A 13,187-nucleotide genomic window follows, 5' to 3' on the forward strand; every position below is an offset into this window, starting at 1 on the left:
TTTCCTTTCCTCACTTGGAGAAGAGTGAATGATAAAGACATTAGACAGTTTAATATTATAACCTAAAAAGAATAGCTGATGCATATCAAAACACCAATCTCAATTTTAACACATGGCACTGTCTTTTGAACAGACTCAATTTAACCAGTGGGTTTCCTAAGATTTTCCATATATAGGCTATTATTTTCTGTATGTTTGTGACTAAATAGTGGATGTAATTGAAACTTTTTTAACTAAACAAAGGTAGAACCAAATCTGTAAGAGTCATGTAAGCAAAAAAGGGTATTTTAAAACATTCATTTTAACTCCAAATACACAACTCTTTCTGATTCAATGCATTACTATAATTTCCACTCTTCTGTTCAGCTCCTGTGCTCTGCATTTACTTACTTTTTCTCAGCATACTAAAAAACACTGCATCTGCTTTTTGCTTTTGGCAAAAAAGTTTACACAAAGAAAAAAGAGTTCCATGAATAAGAAACACTGAGGAATTAAATCAGAGAGACATCAAAGTCTAAATAGCTTTTTCAAGTATTTTCAAATGCCCTTATTTGTGTCCTCCAAACTCACTGCTGTTTCCACCAAATTCCACAGAGTGATGTTTTTCAGGAAGGAATCTGTTCCACTGTCAAAATTAATTTTCTTAACAAGCCAGCAAGCACACAGTCCACTTTGATCTTAATGCCATTTACTTGCCTCAGTAACACACTGGTTTGGGCATTTCATTGCATTACAGACGTTTCACAACATAAAATAGCCCACACTGTCACAAGCAAGGCCACAGCTCAATAAACACTTGAAGGCAACTTTAAATTAGCACAGCCACAGACAACAGCAAGCCTTGTCTGCCTCTCACTTTTGGCAACACGTTCTCACACCTTTCCTGGTACTGGAGGCAAACATTTATGAAACCACATGGCCAACCAGAGCAGGGACTTGGCATAAAAATAGCTGTTGGTTTTAACCTAGAGCAATCCCCAAATTTATTTGAGTATGCATATGCAGCAGGGCCTTCCTTGACAGAGGGATAAGACAGTAGGGGAACACCAGCAACTGCTTCTTTCATCAGCATTGCCAACCCATGTTTACATTTTAAACAATCTTGAACGCCAACCAGAGAGGCAGAAACCATCCCAACCCTGAGAAGAGCAGTCACACAAGAGTGGTGCACTGGCTCAAGGAACAAGCTGGCTGCAGAGTGTCCCCCAACCCACTGCCACCACACAGTGCTGGATTGCATCAACCCAGCTCTCTGAGACAGCTCTTGGTGCCACTGCCTGTGGCAGGGCAAGAAGTGGAGGGCAGGTGGGATTATGACTCCCCCAGCTTGGATTGATTTACCTGCTGTGGGGCACCCTTAGTTAATGAAATTATGGGAAAAGACAGGAACAGGACAAAAGCACAGTAAGCATTTTGCTTTTTAAAATGTTGGCAGCTCAGTGGGGTGACAGGAGAGGGTAAGAGAAGACAGAGGCTGATTCTTGTTTTTTACAGCAAAAGTACAAAATTTAATATGCCGTTACAACAAAATTTTACTGTTTTCATTTACAATACGGGCCACGTGCTGGGTTAGTGATAATTAGCACTTTATTATTTTAATCTCATGCTCTATGTCTTTGTTTGGCTGGCACATGCAGCTTGCCCACTTCCAAGGACACAGCATTTACTTTACAATCTGCACCAACACGTTCTTAAAAATAAACACTGTTCTGCTTTAGTGCTTTAAGTGTTACACAACAGAAACAGATGATGAATAAATGAAAAATAACACACAGACAGTCATGCAAAAAACACTATGACAATAAGCAATGGTCATGGTCAAAACGGGCTTCAAACCTCCTGGAAGTTCTTCAAACTCCTCCCCACACTAGGACCACATGAAATTTCACAAGCCTCACGTATGTCAACTAAGAGGCAAAAATGTTGTCCAATCATACTAATAATTCACATGCTAAATTAACACTACACTCAACACTTCCCCCTTCCTTTTCCAGTTCATAAATGAGACTGCATAGCCTAACCTGCAGATCCAGGGTGGCAGCACCATCTTGCCTCTCAGGAGCAGCTGCCCCTTCCCTGCCCCACCCTCTGCCAGTGCTCACTGTACCCCTGTTGGGCTGCAGCCCATTTCTCAGCCCAGGTTCCCATCCCAGCTGCCGTTTGCTGGGTGAAGGATGGGCATCGCCTACCAGCCAGTGGAGCCTGAGCAATGCAGAGGATGCAAGGCAGAGACAGGGAAGAGACAGCAGCAGCCACAGGTAAGAATATTTTTTGGTACCATGGAATCAACAGAAGCTGTCAGGGAGGAAGCTCCTGGTTTGGGTACCTGAACGAAAAAGAAAAAGAAAAAGAAAAAGAAAAAGAAAAAGAAAAAGAAAAAGAAAAAGAAAAAGAAAAAGAAAAAGAAAAAGAAAAAGAAAAAGAAAAAGAAAAAGAATCTGAAAACACAGTTGTCACTGAAAACCTCAGAACACAGTTATTATTTGCACCCCACAGCTGCATCAAGAAGAGAGACTTTACATGTATTTCTAACCCTCTTTAAAGGTTGTCATCCAACTGATGAAACAGTCCCAATCCACAGCTGTGTACCAGCAGCTCCTTCTCCTGGTGTAGGTGGCATACAGTATCATCTTGATTTCTAACATTCATTTTCTAATCTAATTTCAAAATTACCATGGGGACTATTTGGAGTTTCCCCATTTTGAATGACTTGGCTTCATTCTAGCATCATAAAATTTAATACACAATCTGTTCTAAAAGGCACTTCATTCCTAATTTTGCCCTGTAGATATTCCATTAAAACAAAGATGTTGCCACACTTTTGACCCTCTATGAATACAACCAATAAAATAAGCATTATGTATTACTGATTAACAAGATGATGAACTAGGAAGATGACAGTAAATTTAAATGTTTAAGTCACCATTTTTAAGTGCCACATTTATCATAAGAAGTATAGTAAGAGTATGTAGGAGGTCAGTGTGTGAAAACTCAGTCAGTAAAAACTGTCTGTGAACTTTAAGCTTGTCCATCAGCTTTGCTGTACCGTCTTCCTAGCAAGAATGAAATGATGCTTTGTGTAGGAGGACTGGATAACTTCTCCTTAAAAACATCTCTTTAAAAATGAAGATATAAAGTAATGGAAATGCTTTATTTGAAATTTTCAAATATACTTAGGAAAAAGACAAAAACAGATCATCACTAAACTTAGTACACAAGTGTTCAAAAGCATCCAATTTAATGCATTCCTCTTTCTACCCTTGTGATAATGAGATGTACTTTGACACCTGTACACAATTGCATAAAAATAGAATTTAACAGATACTCTGGTTTAAGGCTTCTTGGTTTATCACAAAACTCACAGATTTGCAAAAGAAAAATTGAGCACCAGTGTCTTCTTTGCGCTACACTGAACAAGGCAAGATGTTGATGTTTTTCTTCATATCTTAACCATTCTGGAGCCAAGTTAAAATAACCAGATATGGGCTTTAACTGACTACAGTCCTGCTGAAGATGCAGCAGCTGTGAAACCCTGTGTGGTCCTGAAAGCAACCGTACATGCATAACATACTCAGCATACGTACTATAGCTCTGTAGTGCACTATCCTTTCAGAGGCTAAAGCTCTGAACTCTGAGTAATAACCATGCAAAGCTGCACCGCTAATTCTTCTTTCCACTCAAGATCCTGAGGATCTTCCACCTGCCTCATTCCTGTGAGGTTTCTCTCCAGAAAAACCTCCATGTTTGCATGCAAGTAGCTATACAAGTGGCTTGTCTTGCCAATTAAAACACTTTACACATCCTATTTTTGCATTTTTAATTTTATATTGGGGTAAAACGAAAGAGAGCTGTGGCACAACTGCAAAACAGTTCATTGTTATCCTTCAACATTGAAAGCAGCAACTGGGCACTGAAACAGGTGCTCCTTCTACACCAAATTGCAAGAATTTGCAATTAAGAGACTTGAAAAGATTTCCTCTTCACAGTTAAGCAACATTTGAGGTCTTATGATGGCCCGATCAAAGTTTAGGAAAATCACAAATGGATCACTGAAGAGGAGGAGAGAAGGGTACTTAGGGATGAAAATCAATTATCCTTTTGCACATCTGGAATAATTTTATAGAATATTTATACACAAATCTTGATTAAATGCCAGGTCACAATAAACAGTACTAGTGTGATGACTGACAGCATCACTCTGGGAAGCATTTACACCATTCTCCTGTTTAGAAACCATGACAGAAGAATTATCTGCTCACAACCATTCTCAGAAGCATGTCAAGCTTTTCAAGTTCCCTTTTCCACCATTAGCAGTATTGACAAGGATGCATCATATTGCATACTTCTGACAGCAATTAAAGTAAAGAAACAAGAAAATGAGAGGGGTTGCTTTAAACAAGTGGTTCTATCAGTAAAACCATTTTGGGGAAAAAAATTTAAACGAGAATCCACGTGATCACATGCACAATCCACCAAATTCCAGCAAGACTGACAAGCCAAAGATGAGTAGCTGGCAAGAATTGTCATTCTGATGGATAATATTCCAATCCTAGATAACAAAACCTCTTCCTTGAGCTAAAAGTATATTTAGAAAACTTGAACATCTGGGAGGGAGATTTAGAGGGGGGAATAACTAGTGAAGAAGTGAAGTGGAAAAGGGAGTGTTTAATAAAGCATATAGATGGTCTGACCATTGATTTTATTTCCACTTTCCAGCTCATAAATGATGCATGATCTATGGAATATGGTTAATAAGGCAGTCCCCTGTGATTTATTGAATTGAGTTTTCACATAATGAAGAATGTTAAAACATTATTCACTAATTTAAAACTTTTACTGAACAACGAAAAATGTTAACAAAATCAAATATTCCCACAAAGAAAATAAAAAACCTTTGTTTTTTTTCTCTTTACAATATTTAACAAAACCACTGTAATACAGTTTTGCCAATGAAAGAGCAACTTGGCATAAAGAAAATGCCAGAGAAATATTAAAAAAAAAAGAAGCACTGAAAAACTACACAAATAAAAAACCTCGAGACATTCTCAAAAAGAAAAAAGGTGTCACGTTTGAGCTGTGTGATCCTAATTTATCAGTCATTTTACACAATGATGGTTTCATAGTGTACTGAAGCACAGAAAGGCCCTTCAAAGTATCATTTCTTGTACACCTTGACTACTTAAAGTTGGCTAGTCACTATTCTAACTAAGGGGAATTCAGGAAGTTGCATTAAATTTCTTTCCAGAAAGTTTTCAGACTTGAGCAAAGGCATCCTGAAAAAGAGACTTTTTAACTATTTCTATAGCTACCATACTTTAAACACCTGGAGACGAAAACAAATAAAATACAAAAACAACACCCCATCCCCACTCCATCTGTTTCTAAGACATTCTTAAAAACACACCTATTGGTATTGCCAGGAATGACACAACTGAGCTCACCAACTTGGTTTGGCTTCCACAACATTGACTAATGTGATAGCAATGTACACAACCATCGCAGCCATGGTGCAGAACTGGGACCTCCTAACTGTGACACCACTCAAAAACAAGAGGCGTTGGATACTCGCAGGACAGAAGTTAGCATTTTCAGTAAGGTACTGAGAACAGAGTATATTTATATATACCTTAAGATAGAGAATATAACAGAGTATATATATATTAATATCAGCAGTCAATTAACTGTAGGGAAATAATGATTACCTGAGTCACAATGCACAACATCTCTTGTATAGAGACCAGTGACCAGGCCAACGCACCCTCCTCACGTCAGCAAACACCAAAAACAAGCATGCCTGACATGTACATAGTCAGCCCTCATTTACACATTTTCTGCTTCCAGCAATCCTTTTTCTTCTAAAGAATGTACTTTTTCAGAAGCAACTGCCTAAGGCTGCTAAGAATCCTTGCACTTCTACTGGTTCATGGACTTGCATTTCACATTGGTACTACAAATATATTCCAGTTGTTTTATAGCTAGAGAGGTCACCTCAAATCAGTCTCACTGCAAACTTGCAACAAAATATGAGTTGTCACTTACTGCAAAGATTAACACTTATATGCTTGATTTTCAGGATTCAACTAAACTCACCAAAATCAAAGAGACAACTAATCACTGAGCTTCAGTATCCACCAGCTGTGCTGGTCCAAACCTTACAGACTGCTCACTGAAAATTATTTTTATTTTAATACTGGCAGAGAAAAAAAGCATATAACCCAAACAGAAGTGAAAACTCCAGACACAGAGATTTTGAAGAAATGCCAACAGGAAGCATGCAAATGCCATAAGCAGTACCAAATGACTGTGTTACAATTCCATGATCCAATTGATTGAAATAGTGAGATAGCTAAACAAGTAGAAACTATCTACTTTAATTTAATTTTTGTAGAGTTAGCAACCATAGAGAAATGTTATCCTCTTTCAACTCTTCACCAAATGAAACTAAGAGGTCATGCAGGGAAACACCAGAAGTTACACGCTAGAAAAGAAAGCATAGGTTAAACGCTTTTTACCCATTCAAGTGCTGGTGTTCAGGTTTTTGATTTTTTTTTTCATGCACTAGACAAAAAATGCATCAACCAGGAGCCATTTTCAAAATCTGTGGTCCAAAGGTCAAGTCACTAAAAAATTTTCAGGTATATTTTTTGTTTCAAATAACAAAGCGTTCAGTTATAAAGCAACAAGCTCAAACAGACTACAAATAGCACAACTCAAGCTGTTTGCCTCCAGTAATAGATGGCAAAGGATGCTGTTTAGCAAAATTTGGTATTTCATTACTGCATTAATGAACAAGCTTCACAGATAACAATCCACCATTCTGTATAAAAAAACCCCAGGGCTGAAAATTCTATCTTAATACAAGTTACCACATGGCCTTCTACATCAATATTACTTCTGCTCTCCCTCTCCACCTCCCCAAACTTCAGTTTAGTAACAAATCCACACTCTATGCTTGGACAATGGTTTCAACTACACTGTTTTAAATAAAAGGATGCTGAATATTCCACAATATTTGATTTAGAGAAATTAATCTAACAGCAACTCAGTCAGAAAATGCAGGAGGGAAGGAAATGCTTTGACTACAAAACAAATTCCAGGTTTTCCCAAAGCACAGGGTGCAGTTATAAAAGAAGGGGTGACAAACAACGGCTTTTTTTTAAAGCCTTTCAAAATATGAATAAAATAACCAATATAGAAACATTTCACAATATGCAGAGCAGCAATTCCAACAAAGATTGCATTTGAACTGCTGACTATCTGACCTATGAAAGCTGATGCATTCAAGGCAGCCCTTAACCTGTTGATGACTTCAACTACACAGAGCAGCAGTGATTGCATTAAAAACCTAATGTATCATTTCCTACAGCATAAAGCAGGCTGGCAGAATTGCAGAGGAACAAGATATTTATTTTTCTCTTATATTAATAATGTAAGAAAAAACTCCTGAAAACCTTGAAAGCTGAACATCTCCATACAGAAGCAGGAAAATAATTTGCTAGAAGGTCACTGGCTTGAGATGCACACAGTAACAGTATACAAGCTTTTGAAAGAACACTTACACTGCTTTTCTAACACCAGCTCAGATGCTTGATTTTTATAGCCACAGACATATAGTTATATATATAAAACCGACATGCATTGTACTGCTTATATCCAAACTGCAGAACATTGTCATAAGCATGAGAGCTACAAAGGGTACTTACACAAAAGGGTGATTCCTGCATTCTTTACAGGAACGAGGCTAGCACGACCTCAACAGGCTCCCAGATGAGCTGGGCTGAACCAAGCCACCAGTACTGGGAGGCACCCTCCCAGAAAGGATGCTCTGCAGAACACACGGGCGCACATTTTGCCCACTGGATTCCCACACCCACTTCAAATAAGGCTCATTAACTGGAGGGGGAAAATAACGTTGCTGAGATTCTTGTTTTCAAGAGCAAAGAATATCCACTCTTGTTAGGTCTATACTTCCAGTACCAGCCCACTTCCCTTCAGGAAGTGCATTCCCCCACAAAATTCTTTACAGCACTGCTCCTCCTCTCTAAATCCATCTTCAAGGTGCAATGATGGGAAGTTAAAAAGAGCATCAGAAAACCTGAAAAAGCCTACTCTAACTTTGAGCCCTGGTCTTGAAAAATTCTTCCATACTTCTCAACACAGGGATGAAAGTGATTTGGCTCAGCAGTCCTGCCTAAATGGTACCAATCCCTGAATCCTCAGGCTGTACAACTGCATCTTCAAAACATTTTGCACTCTTAAGTAAAACTGTCCCATTAAAAAAGCGAAACAGTCCATTAGAGCACTGCCCTCCTCCTCATAAAACACTTAATCTGATGTTAATTTGAGGGACAATAAATCTGTCATGCAAAGATCTGAGGGTCTTTTTAATCAAAATAATTCCTTTTGGGTTTGGCTGTGACTCCCTTTCTTCCAGATGAGCCCAGCCAAGGACAAGAGATACAGAGTAGTGAGACAGCACCCAATCTAATTTAGCAAGAATAGAAACTGGCACTTGTGTGCATGGCAGCACATGGCAATCGCTCACGTGACAGACTGTTTTGTGGCAGTGCTTTGTATTCACATGCCCAGAGCTCTCTGCAGCAGAAAAAGACACACCTGGAGTGGGCTACCCCAGCAGCTGGAACCCTTGTCAGCACCCGGCATAGCAGGAGATCATCTCTTCCAGGACCCTGAGGGAGAAGCTGCAGTCTCCCTCCATCTTGCTCAGCCACGGGACATGTAGCTAGAGCCATCTTCTCTTTGCCTGATTCCTTCTCCCCAAACTATGGCTGACGGATCAGCACCTGCCCAGCTCTGGACTGGCCACAGCCAGAGCCACCACTGCCTACTCCCTGTGGGAGGCACAAGCAGAGGTGAGACCAGGAATGCTGTGGAGAGGAGAGCACACCAAGGAACTGATGAGAAACAAGGAAAACACAAATGATCCACAAATACTGAGTCCCTGAACACAAGGCCTTGGAAAACCATTTCAATGTGCACAGGGACATTAGTTCTTCCACTTCATTTTTCAGATGACAGTAACTCAGCACCAGACATTCAGAAATTCTTTTTCTCTGCTACACCGCAGCAAACATTTTTAAGCTACAGTGGCAAATCACTTTCTTCAACAAGGCTTGAGAATATAACAACATCCTGATGGGCTGCTGTTTTTAGAACAAAATATGGGAATCTCATTCAAAAACAAGCATTCAATGCTATTTTTTTTAAAAAAACAGTAAATAAATCTGCTTCAAGTCACTAGGGGATCAGCTTCAAAATAAAAGGCACCTTCTAACTTCTGGCATTTTTTCTGATTTTACGGTACATTGGTATCCACTAGGAATCCCAACAGATGGCTACCAAACTAATTTGTGTGGTAACCAAGTTCTTACTCTACAGACCCTGCAAACTTCATATCTTCAGAATTACTGACACGCTATTCAAATTCTACTTTGATGAAAGCTAAGCAACCATTCCTCCTCTAGCTGTGTTTTTCTAAATTTAAAAAAAAGTTAATGAACAGACCATACCAAATTTATGTCAAGACCTAAATATCTGCTAAGAACACTGTTTCTCAAAATTCAATCCATAAAGAGCAGCAAGCTTAGCTGCTGACTTGCTTTTATTCATACCTGCTTAATTACAAGAAAAATCAAAAAAATGCTCTAAATACTTTTCAAATATCAATTTCCTTGCAACCAGAATCTAGAATCACTACACAACTGTTTCAAAAATCACAAGAGCTGACTTGCACAGCCATCAGCTAGACAGTCCCCAAGGCGCAAGATTATGAAATGCAGCACAAGGCACTTCTGAAGGTGTTGGAGCTAATACAAAATGCTCAATTTTTGAAGACAGCAACACACTCAAGTTCAAGTCCTTGAACAAGGAATTCTGAATTACATACACTGAATGATTTAAAATATGATAGACTGTAAAAATTTCACTTGAATCCTACAAGATAATACAGTGGGCTAGTGCAAAAAATATATTCACCACAGCAATACCTGTACTTTTTCATTTCTCAGTTTGCTGCTGTCTGGAAGGAGAGGAGCACCATTTGACCCAATACTAAAAATAAGTTTCACGTTGACCAAAATAATGCTATTTTTAAATCAGTTCATACCAGAAAGGTGCTCTACAGAAAAACATGTGAGAAATGAAAACACTATCTTCAGAAAAAGATTTAAATACCATGTTTAATGTGAGGCTTAGAGCAGCTGAACAGTAGAAAAGAAAATGAAGAATTACTTAGTAACAGAGGATCAGCCTCATTCGGGTAATGAAGAATTACTTAGTAACAGAGGATCAGCCTCATTCGGGTAATGAATGGGGCTGATCCTCTGTTACTAAGTAATTCTTCATTACCCGAATGAGGCTGATCCTCTGTTACTAAGTAATTCTTCATTTTCTTTTCTACTGTTCAGCTGCTCTAAGCCTCACATTAAACATGGTATTTAAATCTTTTTCTGAAGATAGTGTTTTCATTTCTCACATGTTTTTCTGTAGAGCACCTTTCTGGTATGAACTGATTTAAACATAGTATCACTCACTGTAGTTTAATAAAAGAGCTTAAAAGCAACTTTAATTGTGAAATTCCCCAATACCTGGTTACTTTCATTATCAATCAAGATATTCTTTTAGAAGCCTGATCACATATTTAATGCCCTAATTGAGTAGTAACTTTGTGCAGACCTTCAAGAGCTAGACAGCAGCTTCATTTCTATACGGGATTCCTTACCCAAATTGGAATTATGCCAGCATTTAGAGATAAAGGACATGGGCTCTCCAACCTTCTCTAGAATAAGTTAAATGAAAATATTTTGGCAAGGAAACAGTCCCTCACTAGCAGAACTCTTCTTATAAGCTCTAGCAGTTTCTCATATTGAAGCATTGAATTCAACAACACCAGAATCCCCCACCTTACAACAAGCTCTGCTTTTGTTAGCAAATAAAATGAGGCTTGTCAACAGAAAGGTTCCCCTCCTACTCAAAAGTGAAACTTCTGATCTAACTTTAAGCATTAACACTGCAACTTGAAATCCTGTGTAGAAGCCCTTCAGCAGTTACCCGAAATACACAAAATGAAGTACTAAAAGCCTGCTGTCCTCGCAAGCTCCTTTTCTTGCTGCATGGTCCCACCCCCTCTAACACACCCCTGACTAATCAGCAAGCCAGTTTGATTCAATCATCTGCATGTAAATTATGACTCTTCCATACCCCTACAGTTATTTCAGTCTTCTCCTAGAATAACAAACTCAGTCTGCTCACCAAAAGGTCACACAAGTGTCAGGTCAGCACAAGCATGATGCTCCTACAGCATGAACTAACACCTTGCTGCTGCCCGTCTCATCCAGCAGCTACCTTCAAGAGACAGGCTATTAAAACGGTCCAATTTCCTCTCAAAAGCAAATGGGTCTTCTCCAGCTCCATTATAAATTACAGGAAAATAACCCCAGCTGTGTCAAATGCTTATTAGCATTTGTTTTGTAGGTGTATAGGAACATAAATGCAATTAGCTGGAAATAAGAGGAAAAGGTCCACAAAACTACCTTGCTCTATGGATACAACACTGAGCTTCTTCCATTCAATTAATTAATTTTAATTAACTAAATGTTTAATTTAGATGCATAAACAGTAAAGTGCATATAGTTCCTATTTCCTTTGTGCATTTAAATGCAGCATTTCTGAAATTCAACCATATTTCCATCTCTGAGATAGAAAGAAAAAGTTATGTGACAAAACAGTTTCTGAGGAGATCTGTTTCTGAAACGATGCAAGACCAGTGCAAGAAGCAAGTGGAATTGAAAACCACAAAACTGATCTTCCCAAACACAGAAGTGAGTTTCAAGTTGCTGTTAAAACACTCACTCCCACCACTTTGTCCCAAGCACATGATCGAAGTGACAGTCACAGCGGCATCCTCTGATCGTCTGCCATGAAGTGACCAAATTGGGCCTTGTAATTTTCACAGTGCTAAAGTCTGCTCATTAATTCCAGCCGAGGAGAAATCTCGTCGATTTCTCTAAACAAAAAAACCCCAAACTAAAACAAACCAAACAAAAAAAAAAAAAAAAACCAACCAAACCCCCCCAACCAAAAAACAAAACAAACCCACCAAAAAAAACCACAAAACCCCCACAAGACCAAACCCCCCCCCAAAAAAAAACAAACAAAAAAAACCCACAAAAAAAAAAAAAACCGAAACAACAAAAAAAAAACCCAAAACACCAAAACCCAACAACGCCTACTACTCTGTCACACGTTTCTCTCCTATACACATTTTGCATACTCTCAGGGGAGTGTAAATTTCTTTTCAGAGCAAGCAGAATCTCCCCTTTATCCGCCTCCTGGCTCACACCGAACACTCCACAGCCTGCAGAGGGGGTCACCCGCGGGCCGGGCGTGCCGAACCCCACACAACCCCTGCCCTGCCCTAGTGCCCCGAGCTGCCTCCACAGCCCCAGCTCCCCTCCGAGCCGCCGTCGCGCCCCGCCCGGGTGAAGCCCTCCTTCCGTCAGCTCCCCGTGGGAGTGCGGGAGCGGGCAGGAAAAAAAATATTTCTTGTTTAGTTTTTGGGTTTGGGGTTTTTTTTGTTTTTTTGGTTTTTGGTTTTTTTTTTCCGAAACGGGGCTCTTCTCTCGCCCTTTGTGGGCCAGGCCGGGGACAGGTTCGGCGCTAAGGGCCATATGCCGAGGGGCGCCCCCTCCCAGCAGCAGAGCCCCGGAGAATTGGTTTTCCCTCCCCCGGCCGCCAGGGCTAAGGGGCTCGCCCGCCGCCGCTCTCGCACCCACCTTTCTGTGCCGCGGTGCCCCGCAGCAGCAGCAGGAGAAGGAGGAGGCTGGGGCGGAGCAGCGAGGCCGCCCGCCGGGTCCCCGCGGGGAGCGGCCGCCCCGGGCTCACCATGCCCCGCGGTGTGGCCGGCGCTCCCGGCGGTCCCAGGGCATCGCGGGCTGCGGGGCGGCCGCGCTGGACCGCGTCTGAGCGCTGCGCTCCCGCCAGCCCGCCCGTCCCTTCGGCCGCCCAACCGCTTCCGGGGGCGCGCAGGACCGCCCCGCTTCCTGCCGCCCCCTCCTCTCCGCACGGCCAGCCCCAGGCGCCGCGGAGCCCCAGGCGGCGGTGGCTCCGGCGCGGCCCCGCCGAGCGTGGGGCCCCCTTCGCTCCCGCCCTGAGCCGCGCCCTCCCGG

General features: G+C 40.9%; 1 protein-coding gene across 2 annotated transcripts in view; it reads right to left on the minus strand.

Annotated features, from left to right (window-relative positions):
* Positions 1-12,906, minus strand: part of DCBLD2 (discoidin, CUB and LCCL domain containing 2) — a 78,131-nt gene extending 65,225 nt beyond the window's left edge. For both annotated transcript variants that reach the window (XM_066572062.1, XM_066572061.1), the window contains exon 1: positions 12,795-12,906. In XM_066572062.1, the coding sequence (XP_066428159.1) occupies positions 12,795-12,906 (112 nt within the window). The remainder of the gene's footprint in view (positions 1-12,794) is intronic.
* Between the last annotated feature and the right edge of the window lie 281 nt (positions 12,907-13,187).

Source organism: Molothrus aeneus, chromosome 2 (genome assembly GCF_037042795.1).
Source record: "Molothrus aeneus isolate 106 chromosome 2, BPBGC_Maene_1.0, whole genome shotgun sequence".
Classification (NCBI taxonomy): domain Eukaryota; kingdom Metazoa; phylum Chordata; class Aves; order Passeriformes; family Icteridae; genus Molothrus; species Molothrus aeneus.